This window comes from Cariama cristata, unplaced genomic scaffold, assembly GCF_000690535.1.
Source record: "Cariama cristata isolate BGI_N322 unplaced genomic scaffold, ASM69053v1 scaffold6058, whole genome shotgun sequence".
Classification (NCBI taxonomy): Eukaryota; Metazoa; Chordata; class Aves; order Cariamiformes; family Cariamidae; genus Cariama; species Cariama cristata.
Genome location: NW_009630546.1, coordinates 61556 through 80482, shown reverse-complemented (window position 1 = coordinate 80482; position 18927 = coordinate 61556). Strand labels below are relative to the sequence as shown.

Genomic DNA, 18927 nt, shown 5'->3' with positions numbered 1-18927 from the left:
GCTGCAAATACTGAACACTCCATAGAACCTGTAATCAAGTGAGTCTGGCCAGGTCCTGGTAAGGGAAACTAAAACCCATCTGTGTAAGGCCCCTGTTCCTACGCAGTGACAGACAGGGCCAATCTGTCACATTCCTGTGCATTGCCAACCGTGGGTATGACCACAGCTTCTTGGATAATGGTTCTGTATTGATAAATGCAAGTGGGCAGAAGCATATATTTTAACAAGATTGGAAGTCATCAGCTCGTACTCAAGACACTTCAGCATTTGGAGGAAGGAAAAAATCTTCCTGGTGACAAAAATTTATAACCATTCCCAGATGGCAGCCTCAAGGAGCGTGTGGTTCCTGAAGTGCTACTGGAAGGTGGAGAATGAGTTGATGTCACTGTAGTGTCAGGGCGCCTGTGTCCATTTGGAGGGTTCTTTTGTGGAGAAGCAAGGTGTTGCTCAATAGACAGGTCCTTTAGTTCCAGCTTATCTGCATTTTCCTCTTTGCTGTGCCGTGGAGATAAATTGAGCAAGCTGAGGACATCTTTCTTCGAAGTCATTGTTCCAGGAGCTCCTCGGAGAATCTTTATTGGGCCAGTGGAGTGATGGGGAGTGCTTTGCCAAAACATCTTTAAGTTGTGAATTGCTTGCACTTTTTCATCAATGGCAGCCATTTTTAATTTGTCTATGTCTGGGGCATCAGCTGGACTTGAGCGAGCAGAACCAGCTGAGGAATAAGAAAGAGCAGGAGATGGAGTGCTGCCACCAGGAGACTGATGTCCTGAGCTTGGAGAGATATTTCTGGGTGATTTAGAAATATGAGCACTGTAGGGAGAGCTGGGGTACTTGAGTTTAAAGTGAGGCTGCTCAGTTAAGGATCCCTGTGAATCAGAACTTGGAGATGGCTGCCCACTGTATTGGCCTGCGCCTTCTCTGTTTGACATCTCTGATGTTGTAGGGCTATTATAGCCAGAACTCACTTTCTGAAGGGATGAACTCCTTGTTGGAGGCTTTGGTTTAATTGCAAGAGGCAAAGACTGATTCTTCTGACTAGAACTGATTGGCCGACTGAATGCACTGGTCTCTGAAGATCTGAATGCAGACACACCTGCTGGGGTAGAAGCCCCATCATCTGAATTGTTGCTCTTGCTTATTTGGCTGCTGCTTCTCTGAAGACGTTCAACAGCAATGAGGTGACTCTGAGTTTCCTCCAGAATTTTTTGGGCCAACTCTTGAGGATCAAGCTTTGGATTACTGTCCTCCTGGGATTTGACAGTGCTGTCAGTCTCAGTGCTAGACTGGTCAGATTCTCCAGTATCAGAACTTGCAAGTTTCCCAACTTTTTGGAAAGGAGAGTTTGGACTGGGAATAAGAGTCATTTTAACAGGAGAATTTGGGGTACTTATGCTCCCTTTGGAGTTGACAGACTCTTTAATGCCTCCAGTCTGATCAGTTTTGGGCTGTCTGTGATCAGGGGAAAATCCTGGGTTTATGTTTTCTTGGTAACTGGCCAAAGGCTCGTTGCTGATTATAGAAAAACCTTCATACTCTTCCTCATCTTTGCTGGCTATGGTGCTGGTTTGTGGTGACAACTGGCTCGGTACTGCAGACCTATGCGGATAGATGTTCTTGGGCCTCTCATAGTCCTGGCGTCCTCTGTGTCCCACACCATCTGGCATGCTGTCTGGCTTGGAAACAAAACTCATTGAAGAAGCAATGGAGCTCAGGCTATACACAGAAATGGCATCTGAGGCAATGCTGTCTGGACAAGTAGGAGAGAATGGAGGGTTTTGATACTGGGGTACAGGGTTGGAAATAGACTGAGCAGAAGCCAGTGACTCTAGTGATGAGGAACTGTCCAGGCTAAGGCGCTTAGGCAGCTCTGTAGAATCTAAAAAAGAAAAAAAAAAAGAAGTACAAATATGCCCCTAGATACACAGTAAAATCAAGCAAAACCAGGTAATGTTCTATCAGAATTAAGAGGAAATGCAACAAAACATGCACTCAGACTCCATGCTACTTCAAAAGACCTAACTACTACTTACGTGATAAAAAACGTGTGCAAAGCCCTAGGAAATGCACAGGCAAGAACCTCAGTCCAGGTATCCTAGATCAAACTTGTCAACTCATTATAATTTTATATCTCAAAACCAAGAGTGAATTGTACATCCTCCAGTTGTTAGACTCTATTTCCAGCTTTGGCCTCAGCCATGTCTTAGTGTTTATTTCCCATATAAAAATAACATTTGCTGCACCTGTTGTATGATGTATGGTTTGTGTGACACATGTGTGATGATGTATGTATGATCTCTGCAAAAGGTAAGAGTGTGAGATTTCCACAGAAGCCACTCTGATCAAATCATCAGGTGATATAGGAGCAAAAATGACTGTAAGTAGCTTTACCAAAAAGTGCCAGTAAGGATTGTAGAGCAAAGTGCATGGTCCTCCTATTAGCTTGTTTCCCAGTTTTCAGAATCACCTCCTCTTGGCCAACTTCACAAAGGTCAAAACCTGTAGTGGAATATGGAGAAGAAAATCACATCTCACAGAAAGATCCAATGTCTTAAACAAGTGTGATCTACTTTATAACACAAATAGAACAAAGAGATATGAGATCTTGCAGTGTTCTGGAAAGATGACTCTTCACCTACAATGTACAGTTTGTTGGTTTATTTTTATTACTATTTAGTACGCCTTTTCCAGCAGGTGTTGGGAGGTTTATGGTGCTGGACTGTGAACACATACCCATAAACAAATCACTCTTGTCCAAACTGACAGACAAAATGCACTAGTCAGTACTTTTTTACTTGCAAATTATTTGGAATTGTCAGGGAATTATATACTAAAAACATCTCAGGGGACAGTGTCCCAGATGCCCCTACCATCCATCATCAATCCAAAGTTTTCTCACAGAAATGGGTTTGAAGAAGAGCACAGACCCTGGAATTTAGCAAATGAGGGCTGGGCTGCAGGAGGCATGACTGTGTGAGAGAAACGATGCCTGGCTTTTACGAGCTCCTCAAGCAGTCCTCTTGGATGTTTCTTTTTGCAGCACTGCCTCTCTCCTGCAATACCTTTTTACAGCTATTGCAAGTACTTACTGAATGCAAGTAAATTTAATTTAAAATTTAATTTAATTGCAAGTAAATTTTACCTATTTACTGGCAAACTTCAAGTCAGAATAAAATCTAGTTCTCATCTGTCTTTTCTGCAGGATGTAGACTCTGGTACATACTATCACCCTTGCCCAGTGCACAGGTTTCCCTGCCAAAGGAATGATTGGTTCACTTCAGGTATAAGGCCAGAAGCAAACTCAAAAGTATGTATTATGAACAAGAAGGGAACAGGATCCTGAAATAAAAACTGAGGTTAAACCAACTTGACAGTACCAAGCTGTGGTCAACCCTGAAATCCATGTTCCACTGACTCAGATGTTTTGATGCATGAGAGAAAAATGCACCAAAATACTGGCCAGCCAGTGAGCAAAAGAGCTCTGTGCATGTGAACTGGCAGAGACATACTAAGCAATCAGGGATCACATCCAGAGATGCAAAGACCAAACAGCACCCAGAGAAACAAATCTAAAGCTGTCAGTCTTGTCGTTACCTCTAGCCACCATATCAGACCCTAGCAATAGGTTTAGAAAGACAATGGAAAGAAGTGTTTTCCTACCTAGAGCTGCCAGAAACTCATGACAGCCAGGCAGCCTCCAGAGTTGGACACTGATGGAAACCTGGATTGCTGCAGAGGAGAAATCTTGCTCCTTCTCGCCTGCCTGAAGTTGAACCAGGACTTGATGCAGCTGAAGATAACAATACAAACATTAGCCATTCCTTACAAATCACATCACCACTTTTCTGAGAGTCACAGCTAAGAAAATGCACTGCAAACATCCCTTCCGCTGTACACCCATATATTCAGCTGCGGCTCCTGAACAGAGCAGTGAGATGAAAAGGTTACGGGCAGAGGGACAGTCCAGGGCCAGCAACAATGGACAAACTTGAACAGCAGCAAAAGTAGGGGCAGAACAGGGGTGAGAGTTGGGAGGTGTGGCCAGTGGACACTGAGCAAGAAGGAAGCACAGCAGGAAAATCCGTGAAGTGAAAGAAAAGGAAAGAGATACTTGGGGCTGCTCACAGAAATATACTAAAGCCCATTCCATGACTGAGCCATACTCCTTACGCAAATCCCAAGAAACTCATTCTCAGCATTTAACTGGGCAGAACAAGTCATAAGAAACCACAGAAGAATTTCCTAATACCTCCATGGCCTCCAGGAAAGAAGTTTCTCAACTGTGCCCAAGGGAGAGGAGTAGCAAAGTAGAGAAAAAATGTGTTTAGGAAGATCTGACACAAATTAAGGTGCCAGGATCCCATGTAATTCAAAAACACAGCCAGGGTAGGAAGGATGGAAAGTCATTAAACAGGGACCAGCTAACCTCAGGACCACCCATCTCTTACAACCCACAAAAGCTTACACAGTCTTTTTTCCACAGTAGCACTATGGACCAAATTCCAGGCCTGAAAGTGGGCTGAAGACACTATACAGCACAGGGAAATGGGTCTGCAATGACCAAAGCATTTTATCCTGCACAGCAGTGTCATTCTCCAGTACATGTAATACTCACCAGTCCCACCATATTTTTAACAGCCTTCGGGCAGCAGATAACAAGAAAGGAAAAGAGAGGAGAAAAGAAAGAAAGAACACAGGTTATTCTGTGCTACAAAATGCCTGTGATCGGGAGCCCTGCAGTGCCACATCGACATGCAAACCAGCATCCTGACTGCAAGATGCTCTATCCAGAGAAAGAAGGCAGCAATGGAAAGGGCTTGAGCTGTGAAGACAGAGTCCAACAGCATGGGAACAGGCAGCTGGAATCTGGGAGTGCCCAGCTCCCTACAATCAACTCAGACACTTAGCAGGCAGATACTCAGGCCAACCCACATTCTGGCAGAAGGCTGAACATAAAACAAGCCCTTCTCTTGTTTTCTCTGGGATACATTATTGGCACTTAATGCAGTCAGCAATCCCTAACTTTTCCTTGCACATGCGGCAGTACAGAAGTTCTCTCTTTTGTGGTTCCTGTCTTCTGTTTTGCACTAAAAATAAGCATTTTCTATCCAGAGCAAAGATCAGGCTCCCTGCCTTGCTGCTTCAATAATGCCAAGAGCACCTTACGACGCCTATCACCCATATCGGAAAAACCGTAAGCAACACCCGCTGACTGAACTGTTGGGTCAGTCATTACACTTCGGTTTTGAACAAAGTCTTCTCTCCTTTGGGACAGGCAGAGCCTTAGCTGCTCACCAACTGAACTGCTGAGAGGAAAGATGGGGGGAAAAAAGCAAGTAACCACAGAGGAAGGGAGAGCTAAGTTGAAAAACCCTAACTTGTAACTGGATAGACTATTGTGCAAAAGGAAATTCTGCCTGGCTATAGAAGAACATCTGCAAAAACAATGCAATATCCCTGTCGATATTTATTGCATGGGGCAGCCGAGGAAATGGTGAATGTATCTTTTGTTAGTTGTATATGGCCATCCGAATGTTTTCCCTTGGGTGATTTAATTATCTGAGACAAGAAGACAATCGTGAAGCAATCTCATGGACACTGTAACACTTTCCGATCTATCCGAATGTTGTCTTCTACTCATCACCTCCCTTCGACTCCGGGCCTCCCTCTGGTGGCAATGAGGAAAAAATAATCCTGCTATTCAACCACAGAAGTCTCAGGCACTGACAGAAGAACCAAGACAAGAAAGCAAAATGCCATAAAGGACAAGCCATTAGAAACATCTCATGCACTACTGTAGATAATAACAAGAAACCCTTTCCTTGAAGCAGACTCAGTCTAAGGGACCGACAAAGCAGGCTTCTTAGTGGGTAGCAGCAAAGTTAGGGCTCTTATTTTGCATTCTGTGCAGGGACTCAACATGACAGAACAAAGGGGAGCCCTCTGAAGCTACACAGAGAGAGTCCCAGCTACTCATCACGGTACTTCCCTAGAACACTTTTGCACGGGGAAAGGGGAAATGAAAGTGAGCCATATGCCCATTCACTATGTGCAGTGTGTTCATTTACTAAAGCAGGCAAATGATCAAGATAAACCTCATGAGAGGAGCAATCAGGACAGCAAGAAACACATAATGGAATGCCAGCCAGGCTGGTGGCACAGAGAAAGGTTAGGTTAGGCTAGGCCTGCTAGAAAGACTGGGGAGAGGGAGGAATGTGAAAGAGATTGGGGGGAGCCTGGAGGAGTCCCATAGCCACAGGTGGCACTGCCTTTCTCTTAAAGACCATGAATCCTTCCAGCAGAGCTATGAGCATGCACCCCAGAAGCAGCATAGGCTCAGTAAGTTTTCTGACAGAATTTGCATTGTCCAAAGTCAACTATACCTTGGGACTTTGGTAATTACAGTGGACAAGGACCAGCCAACATGGGCCCTAGACAGGATGGCCAAATAGCAATTAATAGTTCTGCCACTCATTTCCCGTATTTTGCTTCCCCCTCACTGCAGCAGGTATCATGTTTTCACTTCTCTTACTGCACAGGGAGACCCAAGGCCACGCAGCCCAGTAACATACCTGCATTCTTCTCTTCTGGACACAAACTTTCATTCACAGAAGCAGGCAATTTTAGAATTTCAACCCTGAAGTCTCCTACCAAGCTCTGGCTTGATAAACCAGGGCATAAACCATTCTGTGCATTTCTAAATTTACTGACCTAGGAAGAACCATTTGGAAACTGGTACTGGAAGAAAACCTCCCAACTCACCCTGTTGATAAGCTGTTCTCCTGTTTCTGAAGCTGTGATAAGTTTACAAAGTGCCTGAAGTGCAGGGTTAGGCAAACCTGAAAAACATCAGCAGAAACAGGGATTGCTTGTTATCTGTTTCTTGACTGCTAGAAATGCAACCACCTGAACAGAACACAAATTCGGCTAATTCCTAAAACCTCTCCCTCACATCACTGAAGAGTTCTGGAAGCGGCAGCAATTTCCAGAAAGCAAAACATTTTCCCACTTTGCATGTGATTATACATTTTCTGACTAAGAGCTGAAAGAAAGGAATAGTTACATCATACTTCTCAGATACTGGACCCAGTAATAAATGATTCTCATCTATGATAAAATTTTCAGTACACATTTACTTTTAGAACTTTTACCCTGTTAATACTTTTATTTCATTGATGTAAAACATCACCATTTTACAGGCTTGCATCAAAGAAAGGCAGGGAAAGGTTAACGTCTGCTTAGACAGAGCCCATAGCTGGCCTGCTTCTCACCTAGGAGGGACTGTATGGTGGTGCTGCACTGCTGTAGCCGGTCACCGGGGTCAGAGGTTGGGAAGAACACTGCTGCTGGGAGGCCACTGGCTGGAGGGTCCAACCGAAATCCTACCGCAGTGAGTAGTGCCTGCCAGCCTGGAATGCCACCAACTTTATTCTCCACACTTTGTTGGGAGGTGTACATGGAGTTGTGCTGCCCATTTTGGATTCGCTGCAGTGATTTCTCCACCTGTGGGGAAAACACAGCATTAGCTTATTTTATAAGAGATTTTTACTAACCGCTTCTTTTTACACAGTGAAGAGGCAGGAACAGCAGGTTGAGAGACAGCAAACCCAATGCTGAACTTAGCCTGTCTTACACAGAAGGATGTTAGTGCCCTTGAAAACAGAGACTCCAGTAACTCAGCACTTACACCTGTAAATCACTGTGATGAATGTCAATATTCTCTGGGATGCTAGGGAAAATACTGCCACATGAAACCAAGTACCAGTTTGTTTGTGATAGTTTCCTGTAAGCCTTGCAGCTGCATTTTTCCCCCAAAGATGACTCACATTGAGGTTCCAGGCTCTTGTATACACTGCTTATTAGCAGGCAAGAGGCTGCAGCTATATGGTAAATAGTAAAGAGGTAAAAAGAGTTTTGTGTGTCCACAAAACCCAGCAACAGGGATGACTAGCAATATTCACAGGTTTCCATCTTCCTATGGATACTCCACGTTCCTGCGGGACCACAGAAGACACGTTGGAAAGAAAAGTATTAAAAGTCATGAGAGATTCTTCTAGCCATCTGGCAGTCTGGCTTCAGTCTTGCTGCTCCCCACAACAGGCTACTGGCACATACGGGGACAAAAGTGCCTCTTATCTTACAAGTATGCAAAGAGACAGCAGTCACTGTGCTCTGCATTTTCATGACTGCAATGTTCATAGCTATTTTCTTGTAGAAACAATTAACCCCAATGATTATGTCATTTTTAGAGCAGAGACCCAATTTAACAGCTAATGCAAACCAGATGGGTCTGGGGAGGATTTTGTCACAATACAATGTAAGACTTTGCTTACTTTGCCTCTTTTTGCTCCAGACACTTCATCAGGTGTCCCAGTCTTTTCAAGCTGACCCAGAGTTTTCACAAGAGACTACCTTATGGTAAGGGAGAAGGGTTGAAGTTATATATTCAAGTGGGAGTGGCTACCCATCAGGGTGTTTCTCTTCCCCTTCATCATTTACAGATGCATACCCACAGGTAACTATCCCACAACTACATGGGCTGCAATGCCCCTCCCTGTGCCTGCTGGGTGTGGTAGTACTTCCTTTCTCTTACCAGATGTAGCAGGACACGCAGAGCATCTCGTGCCCTTTCAGGGTGCTGCAGAATCTCAGTCAGGGCCTGTCCTACCAGCGACGAAGGGCTGTTCAGCTTCATATCACTCCCAATAAGCATGAAGCCTGCAAGATTCAGAATAAGAGACACTCAATCTCCTTTTGTTATGGAAAACGTTCAAAACAGAGGCAGATATCCTCTGCCTTCTCAGACTAATTGAATGATGGTTTACTGCACCCTGCAGAGTGATATTCTTTTCCCACAGCAGCTGCCCACTCCCTGCCTGGTCCCATAGGCTGAACTTCTAGATGCTTCTTACTGTTCTCCTCTATTAAATCAATAGTGTTTTCCTGTTCAAGCAAGCGGAAAAACACTGTATTGCAGCTAAACTTGTCCTAGCATGCTCCACGTTTCCTTTACAGCAGCAGAAACCAATAGATGCAAAACAGTGCTGGTAGAAACAGAACTCTGAAAACTGAGAGCTTTCCCTGTCTCGGTCAGAAACCTGTGTTGGCTTATGCAGCATCTAAATGCCAGGCTCTCCAAAGGTCAAAACAAGGAGTTCTGCCTGCTCCTTCTCATCCTTTGCAGCGAGGTAAGCAGCTGCCCATCCTCGTTCTGGTGCTCTATCCGAGACTTGCCACCAAGAGTCAAAGGTGCAAGTCAGCGATCATGTGTAATGAACTTGCTTACATACCACAGAAGGGGCAGTACCAAGACAGCCTGAGTAGCTGGAAGCCTCTACTTGGTGGTGACGCCAAGCACCCATGTCCACGCTCATTCTGTTTTGCCTAGGAAGCAGACACTTTTTTTTTTTTTAAACGCTTTTTCCTTTTGAGACAGAAAAACCTTGGAAGGAAAATAAAATACAAACTGAACTGGGGACTGTAACCTAAACTCAGCTCCCATCTGGTATTGTCTGAATCACGTCCTAACACTGGACTCAATGTGCCTGAAATCACTCTGTCAGACGACCTCCAAGTGCTCATTTTAACAAGCTCTAGTGAGTTTCCCGCTCCTCCATACAGTTTACATCAGAGCCATACTCACAACAGCTTCCTGATCTAAAAAACATGGTACTGCTGCATGTGCAAAACAATCCATTTGGGGAATGCCTGAAGCTTTCAAAAATGAGGACTTGTGCCAGGAAAAAAAAATGCAGGTGATTTGTACATATCCCTGTAGCAACACTGCTGAACTCCAAGACTTTGTCTTTCTGAATCTCAGCTCACTCATCTAATTGAGAGGCAACAAGCACCAGCACTCTTACCACAGAGTTTACGCTGCTGAGAAATTTCTAGTAGAAGTAAGGGAAACCTTTCTCCTAAAAGGACCAAAGCAGTAATCCCTATACGGTTTATGCCACAGAAATCATAGCTACTGGTTGGTGCTGCAACTTCCAGAAGTACTACTCTTGCCTCCTTGTTAAGAGTTTCACTAAATTCTCAGTGAGAAGGTTCTCATGTAAATTCGCTCCAGCTAACTCCATCCCAAGTACACAGGAAACATGACCCTATAGATTTCAAACATAGGGATCGGTTGTTGTGTTGCACATTATTTCTTTCCAGTCAGGAAACCATTGTGACAAAACACACTTCACCTCACAATTGCTTTAAATTATATCAAATTCATAACCCACTTACTATACACAGTGAAATACTGATGTTTTCCATGACACTGACATTCAGCCACACTCAGTTGAATCAGGGTCTGAAACACAGGGGCTGAATTCTGGGAGAGCACAGGGCACACACTAATCCCAACTACCTGCTAACACTGTTCCTTGCTTAACTCAAACAATTTGGCTTCCTAGAAACCCCGTCTTTGTCAAAAAGCAGATTCTTCCTACCTGCCCAGTTGGACGGATGGGAGAACTGCTTGCTGCTCTGTACAGTTTTCATTGCTTCTCCAAGGGCTGCACTGGCTTTCATCCCATTTAAGAGGGAGGAATAGAAGGCGTGCACAAATATTTTGGAAGCAGCCATAGGAACAGGCCAGAGTGACACTAGGACACACTGAGCCCCAGCAGCCAGGAATGCTCTTGTCAAGCCAATGACTCCATCAGCAGTGGCTTTGCTGTTGGATTCTTGGTAAGAGCCAAGAACCACTAATTTGACAGGAAGCCGCAGATCCAGGATATCAGCTGCTGTAAGCAGAAATTCCTGAAGAGGAGGGCAGTCTGAGATGCTCTCCACATCACTGGCATCATCCTGCATCCGAAGGGATTCTGGGATTGTGTAGGGATTCCCAAAAGAACTCTTGCTGCTGGCTGGATTGCTGTCAGTGTTGGGTGTCAGGACCAAAGCAGCCAGTTTCCAGGAGACATGGGTTGCAAAATGGACACATTCTGCCTGAGTGAGGGCACTCATGACCCTCTCTTTTGTTGCTGCACTGCCAACTAAGGGCTGGCAGCCAAGTAACTCAGATACCATATACGCTTCCTCTTCTGCAGAGGGCATAGGTCCCCATAGCCACCTGTCCATAACTGCTGAAGGGAGCTTGGGATTTCCTATGACGGCTGCCATTGAGGTAGAACTGGAGTAAGCAGGAGTATTCTTCCTCGCATGGGACTACAGAGAGAAAGAGAAAATGGGGTTCAAACATCTGTTAACGGTGTTGGTAATAAAATAAAAGACAAAAAACGTTTGCGTTTCTTTAGTTTCTTCCATTTAATTATTCCAAGGAACACCTCCACTTGAGTCCAGCCAGGATTTCTATTCCCACATCTTGGATGAACAGACAGGTAAGAATAGAAAGCAACAGACTTAGCCCAAGTCCCTTTGAGGGCTGCAGCAGAGCTAAAAGTATCAAGATCCCAGCTTCCCACCTCATGGGAAAGACTACTTGTAATCACTCACTAATTGGTTTCTGGCACCTGTATTTCAAGGATCAGTATCACCACTGCCAGCGGCATGGTGCTGCATGCAACTGATGACTGAGGCCCGATACAGAACAAAAAGCCTAATTCCCACAGCAGTAATGCTGACAAGGTTCAAACCACCCTTTTGCTATTCCAGTGACTGTGTTTAACCCAGTGTAAGCCAAGATACACAGCAGAACACTGCTCAGCAAGAGCAGATGTGACTTAGCGCATTCTCCCTGGAGACCTGGGCCTTAGAGATGCTGATGCTGAACATCAGCATGAAGATACTTCTGCAAGATTTGCCTGTGGTATTCACTTTGCCTTATAGCTTCAGTGTCATGAAACATCAGTGGCTTTCTCCCCACAGAAAGCTAAAATGTAGGTAAACATATCAGAAATATGATAGGACAGTCTGCTTGCCACGGAAGCTCAGTATAGATCACAAACACCTATATTTCTGTAGTCTGCCACGTAGTTCCACAGCCCAGGCCATGCTATCCTTTAGACAAGGATATCTAAACGATCCATTCCCCTTGTCCTTCCTGGCATGCCTGGGGCTGTGATTTTGTGCTGCAGGAACTACATCAGCATCTACTTCACAGCTGTGGTGCTCAACATGCTCATCAGAACTGGCAATGCCTCGGCAGGGTGGTACATTTGTGACTTCTGTTCTTGTGTCTGGTGTAACAGAACACAGCTGCTGCTTTTCTAGTATGTATAGGATCCCTCACCCCACAGGAGAGGTTCTATGAGAGAGAGGTTTTATAAGGCAATGTCAGACCTTGGAGCTAGGATTCAGGGACTGGATGGATGGCACTGCAATGAGGCTGAAGCGCTCATAGAGGTACTCATTGGAGGAAGTGCCCTTCAGGAGAGCGAAAGGAATGAGGTACAGTTCTCCCTCTAGAACCAGTATCAGCTGGCGGTGGCGGCCAACAGGCCCACCAGAATGCATCAAACCCTGAAAAAAAAAAAAAAAAAAAAAAAAGAGAGAGAGAAAATCAGTTCAGCCCTTTCACTCTGTCAGTGCCCCAGCCTGCACTTCCCAAGCATCAGGCTCTAGTCTGACCTCACGTCAGGACTGGAAATATCCACACTGGAATTACACTGCGTGTGAACACGGATGCGGTGACAGGTGAACACACATTGGCATTGGACAGGTCTATACAGCTGGATTGTTGCTCATCTGTGCACAAAGCAACCCCACTGAGATGTACAAGCCTTGAGCACACCAACACGCTGTACAGATCTCTGTTGTCACACCCAGCCTCAGCAAACGTGCTGGGGTCCAGCCTCACCACAGTACAGTAACTCCTTCTGCTCCAGTGTAAAATCTTTCTTAACCCCAACCGCTTGTCTTGTCAAGATAATTATCACCTTGTCCTTTGAAAGAGAATATTCTTTCTGATATTGAATTTCAAAATAGCAATTTCCTATATAAGAGCAAACAATCCACAGACAGATTGTGTCTATGACCTGCGGTTCAAGACACTTGACATTGTAAACAACCCAGAGTCACAAATAGCTCTAAACAGAAAGTATCTTATCGACAGAGAAGTGAGGCAGAAAGATTAATAAACAGGGAACACACAACTGGGCACAAAAAGCGGCAACTGCTCCACGTAACTGTGGGAATTTCACTCTTATTTATTAATGTAATGTAAGAATAGTTACCACCCCAGGAAAGAGTACCTTCAGAGCACTGAAATTTGCTCCAGCTTAAACACTTGCAGCACACACACACACAAAAAGTCTAAAGTACTCTCATGCAAAACGACAGTAAATTTCTAAGGAATTCTACACCTTTAAGCTAGAGTAGCAGCCATAGCTTGGCCGAGCAAAAAACCCATTCATTTGAAGATGAGACTTTCAGCACAAGCTTGGATGAGACCAAGTCCTCAACTTGACATAGTTTTGGAGACAACCACTTCAACTACTGTTGTTCTATTTCTGTCTAGACTGCTCGATGTTCCCAAAGGCAAACTAACTTTGCAGTGTTCACTGCAGGACAGAGCCAAGGATCTAGTATGCAGAACTAGGTCCTTGTCTCTAGATTCTCAACTCTTTAGAGAATTTTCATTTTAAGCCATTTTAATTGCCATCAGATGTAGCAAACATCTACTGATGTCGCAAAACAGCTACTCAGGCTGCTCAGCAAATGAAGACAAAACTGCCTGACTCCATTCCAAGTGGATTTCTGAACTAGCTTCCAATGCCTCCAAGCATCACCTCTTCCTCATGCAAATTCTGGAGCTTCAACAGAACAGCAGTAAAGGAAGTATATTTTTCAAACACATGGCTTACATTTCATAACTAATAACCAGCAAAACCTCTGAGGTGCTAGCTAGATGCATTCTTCCTGGAAGAAATAACATCCATGTTCTACCTCTTTTCTGTTATCTATCAAACGTTACTCCCTTTAGCGTCGCTGCTTTAGAGCCTGCTTATCTCAGTTGAGTCTCCATTTAATAAAGGAGCAAAGAATCTTCTTTGTTTCATTGCCAACAGTGAACTACCACTATGAAATGTATAATGGAAACACAGACTTTTGAAACAAGAGTACAGAAGTAATGTCAGAAAATCCTGAAGTGCAGACATGTCAAATAATCAGACAGTGCAACAGAAAAGAAAGGGATATCGTGCATTTTGAAGGTGAATATTACTACTTGTGTAAAGTTTTATATATATAGCTCAGACAAATGCACCCTAGTCCTAACACATAATTGTTCAAGGGGAAGTCCAGGCTAGAAAGGAGGAGGCATTTCTTCCCAGAAAGGGTCGTTAGGCATTGGAATGGGCTGCCCAGGGAGGTGGTGGAGTCCCCATCCCTGGAGGTGTTTAAGAAAAGACTGGATGTGGCACTCAGTGCCATGGTTTAGTTGACACGGTGGTGTTAGGGGAAAGGTTGGACTTGATGATCCCAGAGGTCTCTTCCAACCAAATCGATTCTGTGATTCTGTAATTCTTCCTCTCCACCTCGCTCAGGGTCTGTTTGGAGCAGGCTTCCAGACTGCGCTGTGATGCACTGACAGCTGACGATTCATTTGAAACACACAGACCCCATCTCGCTAGCAATCAAAGAATAACAGGAATTTGCAGTCAGTCTCAAGCTTTAGTTCTCAGGCAGCAGCAAAGATGAATGAACATTACTAAATAAATAGAAAAATCAGCGCGGTGGTCTCCTCCAAAGGGAGTCTGGGATGAGTCAGAAATATCAAAAAACAGGTCAGCCACGAGGGAGAATGTCAAACAGTAGAAAGCTGAAGAGAGACAGTGAGGTGCTTTTAAAGGCTTCTTGCCATTTGAAGGGGGAACAAAACTGCTGAAAGATAAGAAAATATTCATTTAAAAGGAGTTAAAAATAGTTGCTGACCTCTTGCTGTTTCTCCTGTCCTCCTTACAGCTCTGGAGCTCACCCTGCCCCACAGGCTGCAGATGGAGATGCAGGGCAGTTGCTGACACACAGCAGACTCGGGAGCCTTCCTGCAAACCACCTCTGCTCTGTCCTGACACACTGTTTACAACCCCGGCAGTCCCAAGGGAAGCCTCCCCGCCACTCACTGCCTCGAGTGAACCAACATGCATGCTCTGCAGCTAAATTTACCAATCTCCATTCAGCCATGGCTCTTTCTGCAAAGCCCAAGTTGACAAGCAGCAGCTTCCCACCAGGGCAGTTGCTGCTTTCCAGAAATGTCGCTGGTTTTTTTTCGGTCAGTTGGTTTTTTTTAATACATATTCCATTTTACTTACTGTACCAGGAGCTTTAGCTGTCAGCAACACAATCAGAGCATCTGAGCCATACTGACATGTGCCTAGCAGAATTTTTAATTTGTATGTAAAACCCCTGGTGTTTAATATTTTCTTTCCTCATGACGGCTATACATGCATTACAGAAACAGAAGTAAAACTATGAGGATCATTTGTGTTTTGTATCTCCCCAAGAATTAATTTTAGGGTGAGTTCTAACAAAAAAGAATCTCTTCAATGAGAAAAAGGAGAAAAGCACGAACTGCCAAGCACAGCAACGTGTGTTCTACTTCACAGCAACGATACCGGCTACACTGGCGATTTGTCATGAAGGTGGAAAAGTCTCTGGTCCATCCCTCGTGGGGAGCACGGCTGTGCAGGGTTAGGCCGTCTGACAGATGATGGCTTGGATGGGTCCTCACTTGCAGCTAGTGTCACTATAATTGGAAGTTTCTGTTATAATGGGACTGCCAAACCACACATGAGACCTGAATGGCATCTTCTTGCAAAGTGGCTAGTAAGGACCCTGTATCTGCTAATTCTGCACTCTCTGAAAGCCCTGCCAAGCCCTACATTACCTTACTGGAAACAATTTTGGGTCTCTGACACCCAAACCTGCCAAGCAGTGCCCAACCCCAGTGCATTCTCATTGGGAAGGAGAAGCTGGTTCCCAGGGTTCCCCATGAGGATTTCCTCCCAGCCTGTCTTACCTATTTAGGTGTAGGCAGGCATGAAACTTCCAGGTGAAGCTTTCTCAGTAACATGGTAGATGACGACAAAGAAAACCCGTAAGCAAGGCTGACCTCCTCGCCCTGCAAAGAGGATGCACGTACCGCCTCTGGAGCAGAAGACCCTGCTCTCCAAGATTCATGGCATGAACATGGGATGGCAGGCTGACAGACCTAACAGAAGCTCAGGCTCACAAAGTTTACGCCTCCACAATGGAGGTGACTTCCACAGACAAGATTAAAGCATCCAAACAGCCTTTAAAGTAACCCAAGGTAAAGCTGATTTTCCCTCTCACATGACAGAATCATCACATTTTCATTTGTTTGTTCAGTTGGATACAAATTGAGAAAAGACTAATTCTTGATTGAGTGACTTTACCTCTTCTAGCTAGAGATACCATGCGACACAGACAGGACTTTTTAATTTATCCTGCCATTGCTCCGTGAGACTGGAACCAGGTGCTGTGCTGCCACTCCTGGCCTCCCGCATGGGCTGGCCAGAGCTGCCACAGGACACTGCGCCACGCAGCTTCCCTTTGCTTCCACGTTCATCCTGTGATCCACCAGCATGGGACAACGCTGGGCCTGTGCCCTCGCCCTCCACCACAGTGCAGCACTGCCAGGTGCAGAACAGGGCCCTGAATGGGCCAAGCATTGGGCCACTGGCAGTGAACCAGGCTGTTGAGCGCCTGACCAGCCCCAGCAGCAGCTCCCACGCACTGCTGCTGGCACCTGCCAGGAACATGTCCCATCTCCTTACAAAAGCACCAACCCCTGGGATGGAGAGAGAGCAAGGCCCAGCTTGTCTGGCTGCAGCTGGTGGCACAGGGTGGACTAGTGGTGCTGCCGGCTTCCCAGTATTGCTTTTGCTATCCTCTGAGCTATTTGTCCCTAGACAGAGCTGCTGAGTTTGTCAATTAGTGAATTAAGGATACACTTCCTGCGTAGGTTCATCAAAAACATTCTACTTTGGCAGGTGACTGGAAGTGGTATCAACAGCAACATCCCTTGTTCCCACCTCCCAACACACTCAGTCTCACCATCTGGGAAGACCAAGTGAAAACCACCACGCTTCAGATACAATCCCCAAGCTGCCTATTCTTGCTTTCCCACATTGACAGGGGATTTTGGTAAGTGAATCTCTACATTTGTCCACGCCAAAGGCTTACTCCTTCCATAGGTCCTATCAATAAGTCGTAGAGCGCACGGAGTGGGGGTTTGGTGAAGGAAGTCTGCCTCCTTGGAAGAGATGATGTTCCATCCTTAACAGGAGACATGGTACTGCTGAACAGACTGGTCATGCTCTGACAGCTCCTGTGGGCAAAAGGCAAGTGAGAGGTTAGCTGCAGAAATCTGAGGTCCACTACACGTTACCCTGACTTCCTAACACTGACAATGAGCCAGTCTCTGTCCATCTAGAGGACTCTGTTCTGCAAGATGCTTCATGGCAGGGCTTTATTCTCCCATTCAGCTTCACACCACAATGAACAATGACATTAATGGCAGAGTGAAGCAGTTGCAGACAGCATATTTCATTGCTATGGAGTTTCTCTACATACTCAAGTGCCTGAAATGCTGTTCACAGTTTTTACTGCATATGTATGTATAGTGGTTGTGTGCAGTCAAACATGAGACCCATTAACAATTGACTACAATCACAGAAAGATTTGCACTTGGGTTTTGCATCAACTAATCTAGCATGGTACCAAAAAGAAATACGACAACAGGCAAACAACAAGACATGAAGATCACACCCGTACTTGTTGCTGCTCCTCTGAACACCTCTATGAAGTCAGATGCGAGAGCTGACCTGGAGCCCATTTCTGACATCCCCACAGACAGAGCTCTGCACGTTCTCTCCTAGCATCACCAATCACCAAACATCATCACTCTGAGGAGACTGAGATGGCATGGCTACAAAAAGTTATTGCCCTTTTGAGGAAATGATGTTGCCCCGTTCTGGTCTCATTAATCCAGCAGCTGTGCTCCGCAGAAACGTTATCCTTGGCTTGGTGCCATGAACAACCATTTTATGTGAAAAGGTTAACTTTTCAGAAAGTTTTAACAGGTGGGCCTTAAAGAAAAGGCAGGGAGGGAAATAAGACATTGAACAGTAATGGTAGTGCAAGGTCTGAAATGTAACCAGAGTCACCACTGAGGTTGTCCAGTAACGAACACACTAATCTCAAGCATAAAAGGCCACCCACGAGGCAAAACATGCCCCATTGTCCTCAAGGTGCCAAATGCATTCGACGGAGGGCTCCATGAAGTCTCAGTCCAGGTCATACTCTGATGCTGCTGCACAGAGAAAGCCTCCCTCCATTCTTCATCTCTATAAAGCACAGCACTGCATAGCCTCTCCGACACCTTCCAATGCTACATGCCTTTGCCGATTTACACAACAGGAAAGCAGCTACGGTTTCCTGATTCATGACCAAACTCACATGCTTTGTCAGGACACTAGTCTGCAATGTCCTTTTTTTAAGAATGTTTACTCTGAAGAAATGCTTTGTCTCTGTTCCTTATTTTTACCTCTTGCCTGGATCAATTCTTGGCTATCAACACAGAAAATAAATAAAAGCAGAAACTATTTGCATATCCAGGAAACCAAAAGAGAACTCAGCATCCAACAGATACATTAATCAATGAGATATATTAATAGTTGATTGCATCTTTGCTATAGGCATATATATTCATATGTATGCATATACATGCCTGTAGTAGAGGCCTATACACACATACATAGGCACAGTGCCTCTTCATACTACCAGATTAAGCCAACATGCATGAAAAGACAAGAAGAGCAAAAATACTGCACTCAAGCACACTCCCTCTACCACTGACAAACCACAGGCCTGAGACATGTCCCTGACCTTTTCTGACACACACTAACAGACAGATTCAGAAAATTTCTTTCTCCCCTCTCTTTCTGTCCTCAGTTGCTGCAATCAGTGTCCAGACTCAGCTCATATCACGTCTAAAACCTATCCTTTAAA

The 18927-nt window shown here is 45.0% G+C and overlaps 1 protein-coding gene across 1 annotated transcript in view; it reads right to left on the bottom strand.

The window, feature by feature from the left end:
* Nucleotides 1–260: 260 nt before the first annotated feature.
* TTC28 (tetratricopeptide repeat domain 28) overlaps nt 261–18927 on the bottom strand; it is a gene marked incomplete at its 5' end in the record, with an annotated part of 76198 nt that continues 57531 nt past the window's right edge. Inside the window, 10 exon segments of the mRNA XM_009705575.1 lie at nt 261–1879; nt 2392–2499; nt 3661–3790; nt 4616–4639; nt 6763–6839; nt 7272–7503; nt 8594–8718; nt 10443–11163; nt 12238–12417; nt 17101–17245. Coding sequence (XP_009703877.1) covers nt 261–1879; nt 2392–2499; nt 3661–3790; nt 4616–4639; nt 6763–6839; nt 7272–7503; nt 8594–8718; nt 10443–11163; nt 12238–12417; nt 17101–17245 — 3361 coding nt within the window.